At 37.7% G+C, this 6,000-nt stretch overlaps 1 protein-coding gene across 2 annotated transcripts in view; it reads left to right on the top strand.

The window, feature by feature from the left end:
* Positions 1–3,517: 3,517 nt before the first annotated feature.
* Positions 3,518–6,000, top strand: part of LOC142343162 (mitochondria-eating protein-like) — a 38,164-nt gene continuing 35,681 nt past the window's right edge. Inside the window, exon 1 of one of the 2 annotated variants that reach the window (XM_075394857.1) lies at positions 3,518–4,325. In XM_075394857.1, the coding sequence (XP_075250972.1) occupies positions 4,239–4,325 (87 nt within the window). In that variant the 5' untranslated portion in view covers positions 3,518–4,238. The remainder of the gene's footprint in view (positions 4,326–6,000) is intronic. The other variant, XM_075394859.1, reaches the window with a different exon arrangement.

Here is a 6,000-nt window from a genome sequence, read left to right as displayed (position 1 = left end):
CATTCGTTTGAGCAGGCGGTGTTTTTCTGTTGAAAACTCGCCTTCCATCAGTACTGATGCTTTTATATTAGTGGGAGACACTTTTTTTTGATCTCAGAAGATATCCGAAGGTCGATCACAGCATAAAACAGTAGCTTCGATGGCTTTTTGGCACTTTAATTCCTACGATATTTAAGGATTTAAGGTTGGGCATTTTTTGTTTTTCATGCTTGTTCTGTAGCTTCAGTGGGATCATCAATAGTTTGCTCTGGGTTGGATTCTGAAGGTAAATGCGCATCGGTCTTTGCTCCAAGAAAAATAACCCAATTTATGTCTGCCTTGACTAGAATTGCGAATTTGACTTGAGTGGTTCACCTCTCCCAACGTAGTGGAGGTTCCGTAGATGCTTTTTCGTAAAAAATGTCTAATGCTATAGTAGTTTTTCTTAATCCTGCGCCATGTCATAATCAATGTGTGAGTAACGATAAAATTTGATTAACTCGCGGTGCGTGTAGACCGGTTATATTAAGAATGCTGTTTAGAATGTATCAGGCTACTATTTATTATTCTAGCAATGATATTTGCGGCGTAGATGGACCCATCTTTTGTGCTAAGCAGTTGCGCTCAGCGATTCGAAAGTTTGAACAGGACGTTTCAATTCAGTAGTGAATTTCAAGTGAAAAGAAGAATGAAATTAACTTGAGAAGTAGTATCATGATTGCTTGCTGGAAAGAACCCAAAATTTATTTACAACGAAGTATGAACAGAGTTAAAAGAAGCTCCAATGTATCAACGACATATCAGCATTGAACTGGATATGTGAAAACTTACGACTACAGTCAAAAATAATTATAAGACGGGCAACTTAAATATCACCAAATATGGGAAATTGAATGGTACTAAATATCGAAATATTTACAGGGGATGGTACCTGTGTACCACATCAGGTTATCGTAGATATCAGGCGTTGAAATCACCTCAAACTTGGATGCGGTTTTTGTTTATGGAACAGGCTACGACTCCTCATTTTCTCAGCACTATCAGTATTCCTCTACCTTTTCTCGATCGATGTTAGCGATCGATGGTTGTAGCTATAAGTTTAGGGAATCAAGTGACCAAAACTGACTTATGTTTGTCAAATTTCCAGCCTAATGAAACGAAGAACACATAGTATAAAAACTTTTCTCTCAATATTAACACTACTTGCACCCATGTCTTATGACGGTCCTTTTTAATTCCAGTTTACCTGAGCCAGAGTGGAGGTTTATGATCACACATCGTACCACTAATTCATCTCTAATTTCATTTACTTTAAATGTATTCAGAGTCTGAATCAGCGCTGACATCTTCACTGATTTTCTCTGATGCAGCAACTGATCTGAGCTGTTGCTCTCCCGGGTTGAATTTTTCCGCCCAAAATGATGTAAGAGTGGGGCTGCAATGGGAGGATTTTTTATGAAAATAAAGCTCAAAACTCTTACGTCTTTTTGGGGTGCATTGGGCTTCCAAGGGGGGTAATATGGTGTAAGAGTGAGGGGGTAAAAGACAAATTAACCCCCCACTCTTACATCTTTTTTTGGTCTGCCAAGGGGGGTAAAACGATGTAAGAGTTCGGGGGTAATTTGTTTTTACCCCCTCACTCTTACACCATTTTACCCCCTTTGGAAGCCCCATGCAGCCCAAAAACATATAAGAGTTTTGAGCTGCATTTTCCTAAAGAATCCTCCCAATGGAGCCCCATTCTTACATCGTTTTACCCCCCTTGGCAGCCCAACTCTTACATCATTTTAACCCCCTCAATTTTTTTTAGCCCCCATACCAGAAGACTGCCAGTCTTGAACCCACAACCTCGGTACCCTCAGCTGCGTCGCCTTATCCTCCAGACCATCAACGCTTGTCCAACTCTTGACGGTCTATATATATATATATATATATATATATATATATATATATATATATGAATAATACTTGTTAGAATTGCCCCATCTCAAAAAATTACCCCTCATTCTTACATCGTTTTACCCCCTCAGAGCAAATTACCCACTCACTCTTACACCATTTTACCCCCCTTGGCAGCCCAAATCTTACATCATTTTACCCCTCTAAACAAATTACCCCCTCACTCTTACAACATTTTACCCCCCTTGGCAGCCCAACTATCACATCATTTTACCCCCTCTTGAACAAATTATCCCCTCACTCTTACAACATTTTACCCCCTTGGCAGCCCGACTCTTGCATCATTTTACCCCCTCTGAAAAATTTACCCCCTCACTCTTAAACCATTTTACCCCCTTGGCAGCCCAAATCTTACATCATTTTACCCCCTCTGAATTTAAATCAGGGGGAGAGGGGTAATTCCTGAAAAGTCCTCCCATTGCAGCCCAGTCATACATGGCAATTTCAGTCATGGGTGGGGTAATTCATGAAAAGTCCTCCCATTGCAGCCCATTGCAGCCCACTCTTACATGGGAATTTCAGTCAGGCGGTAATTCCTGAAAAGTCCTCCCATTGCAGCCCATTGCAGCCCACTCTTACATGGCAATTTCATTCAGGGGGTAATTCCTGAAAACTCCTCCCATTGCAGCCCATTGCAGCCCTCTCTTACATGGCAATTTCAGTCGGGGGGGGGTAATTCCTGAATAGTCCTCGCATTGCAGCACATTGCAGCCCACTCTTACATGGCAATTTCAGTCAGGGGGGTAATTCCCCAAAAGTCCTCCCATTGCAGCCCAACTCTTACATCATTTTACCCCCTCTGAACAAATTACCCCCACACTCTTACATCAATTTACCCCCCATAGACAAATTACCCCCCACTCTTACATCAAAATGGGAGGATTTTAGGGAGGCCATTCGACCCGGGCTGTTACCAGGCTGTATGGAAAATACATCGGACTGATTTCGATGTTACTAACTGTCAAGCATTTTTACTTCATTTTGAGTGCTTTATATTAATCAGTGGAATGAAATATAATCAAAGACGAAATATTCATCAAACTTTACTTACATGTGATAGAGAATTTATTTAGGTCATTTATGGATCAAAATTAGAAGCTTTTGATCTAACTGCTGCAAAGTACTGTTTCATCACTGTTTGTTTTTTTATCAAACTCTTTTATTTTTTATTTCCTTTAGTCATAGTTCCAGGTCCATTTTTCGCTACACTATTCAATGCTCTTAAGAAAAGCTTTAAAAGCAGAAAGGCTCTTTTAAAGCTACCAATTTTATTTTTCCTGTATTTAATAATATATAAAATATACCAATCCCTTCTTCAAATAAATATATTGTGTTCCCCTCAAGAAATCCCCCCGCACGTGAAAAATCCAGAGGTAATTGTTTTCTCCGCTTATTAAATTGTTTACTCAAACTCATATACTACAATTTGCCACCTGCTTGAATGGAAAACGTGGAGATTTTTTGCTTGTCAACAAATAATGAACGCATGAATGAATTTTTAATCAACTAGATCGTTTTTCCATACATGTGAAAACATTTTATACCATCTTTGGAGTTCCATTCAAATGGGCGTCCTATTGATTCATAATTCAGCCATTTTTAAACGATTTTGATGGCAAAGAAGCATTATTTGCAGACTTTACACAGCGAAAAAAGCGTCTTAAACGTTTTATTTGCTTAAAATTTGGACTTTTATCTGCGCCAATTTTGAAGGAGGCTTTTAAAGCCATGTTTTATGTTTGTATTGACTATTGTTTCTATTAAAAAATTATAAACTGTGTGCGTGCTTAGCAGATTTTTGGTACCATAAATATACACTCATACGGTGTGTTAGATTTAACAATTAAAAGTACTTTAAGTTCGATCTTTCTTTGAACTTTCATATACATGTCATTAAAACTGTCTTCAACGCTCAAACTTTAAATCAAATCTAAGCTAAAAACAAACAGTAACTTGGATACTAGAAATACTTGCGTTTTGATACCACAAATTTTTTGTACAACTTATTGTTGGCTTTTCACATACGAGTTATTGAAAGCGCCTCACGGTTTATATCTAGTTATCGCAGTTTATTACACAGTGGTTTGGTTGGTGGTTTAACTTGAATAGAGACTTTGAGCGATTTTTCCACAACAGCTGTGTTTTCTCTTCAGCTGTACAATTTTTGTTATAACCAGATTGGCTATAAGTATTATAACTAAATAGATCCACGTTATAGTGAGAAGAAAAGAGCATTGTTGAGGTGGTGTATTGTTATATTGTATTTGATAAGTTATAAATAATAGTTATAACAAGTAGAGATGTCTGATCAGCTGAGGAATTTGGTCAACTTGTCTTCCTTCCAGAACATGCACAACAGGCTGGAGAGATGGTCCGACAAATATCTGGTCAGTTGCACATTAGTGTGTGTATGTGTGTGTGTGTGTGTGTGTGTGTGTGTGTGTGTGTGTGTGTGTGTTTGTGTGTGCGTGTGGGGGGGGGGGGGGGGGGGTTGGTTAAAGATTTTCAATGTCTCTTATCATTTACACATTGGCTTGTTAGGGTTTTATCAGATGATTATGAATTCATACGGGTTTATCATATACTAGATTGTTTTATATCATTTTGAATTGTCCAATTTCTGCATCTTTTTTTAACTTAATGAACTGATTAAGGCTCTTTTCTGATGCCAATCAACAAAAAAATTACATCCAAGAAAGGCGCATGGCAATCTTTAAAACGTGATTCTTGGTCTATTTGGGTTACAATTGAAAAAACTAATTTAAAAAAAAATGACAACGAGAGTTGAAGAAAAACTTAAAGTCCTGCTGTAAGTCAACCAGCATGCCAAAGCCGTATAAGTTTGATTTGAAAAGAAATAGGGCAGTTAATGGAATATTCCAGCTGTTACAATGATGATATTTTATTGCACAATCTACGACCATCCATGAGTATATAATGCTTGCTTCAATTTTGAAAATCAATCAACAAAATCACTGAAAAACTTCTGGAAGTAAAAAATGCACTCGTAAAAAGTTTACTCGTAAAAAATGCACCCAAAGCTGAAACTACCATTTCATTTTCCTTTTTGTCTATGATTCAACAATTGTAGCAAATGTTTGAAATATAGTCATTTTGAGATAAACATACCAGTGAGTTGAAAATGAAACAATGAAATGATGGCATCAAGAAAGTGCAGCTTAAGAAACGCTTTTTCATTAGTGAATAAAAAACAACCGTTTTATTTTGCTCGGAACGCAGATCACCTTAAAAATTTTTAACCAGTGACCAATTATTTAAAAAAATTTCAAAACGTTGAGGAAAACCATAAGCTGTGAAATTAGTTTTCCCAGGAACAAGTTATATTTCAGAAAAAAACTGACTTTTTTTCCATTCAGGCCAATCTTTAGTAACAAGGTAAAAAATGAGCAAAAAAACATAAGATCTTGGGCGCCTCCATCGGCAATCCCAACTCTGTTGCTGCATCTTTGAGGAAAAGAGTGAATAAAATAGAAAAAATGCATGACAACCTGGCTTTAACTAGACGACCCACATTGTGCACTCGGAATTCTTCGAAGCTGTATTGGTGCCTCAAAGATGGTATAATCCCTGCGATGTAACACTCCATCTGACGAATTCTCTGTTTTTTTCCAGGATTTTGAAAAATTTTAGAAAACAACATTTGAGAATATGGTAGGCACCGTTATCGGTGACAACGCTTGGAAGCAGGTTTATCTACCAATAACCAAAACTGGCGTTGGAATTCGACAAGCAGTTAACCAATTGAAAGTGGCGTATGATGGGTCACTATCGCAGTCAGACGTTTTACAAGAACAAATGACCGGCGAAAAAAAGCAGACAACCAACTCGTCAAAGAAACAGTGGAAAAACTGAATATTCTGGAGACTACCAAAAACAAAAAACACAAGATTCAGAAGACACTTGACGATGCTGCTTTTTCTAACATTCTTTGTACTCAAATTCCAAATTGAGAGAAAACTCGTTTGCAACCACTATCGTTGCCTCCATTTGATGCCTGGTTTTCCGCAACTCCAATCTCCAGTCTCCGAAGATCAGGTACAA

Source organism: Convolutriloba macropyga, chromosome 7 (assembly GCF_964194025.1).
Source record: "Convolutriloba macropyga chromosome 7, txConMacr16.3, whole genome shotgun sequence".
NCBI classification, from domain to species: domain Eukaryota; kingdom Metazoa; phylum Xenacoelomorpha; order Acoela; family Convolutidae; genus Convolutriloba; species Convolutriloba macropyga.
This window is presented reverse-complemented; position numbering and strand designations above follow the sequence as displayed.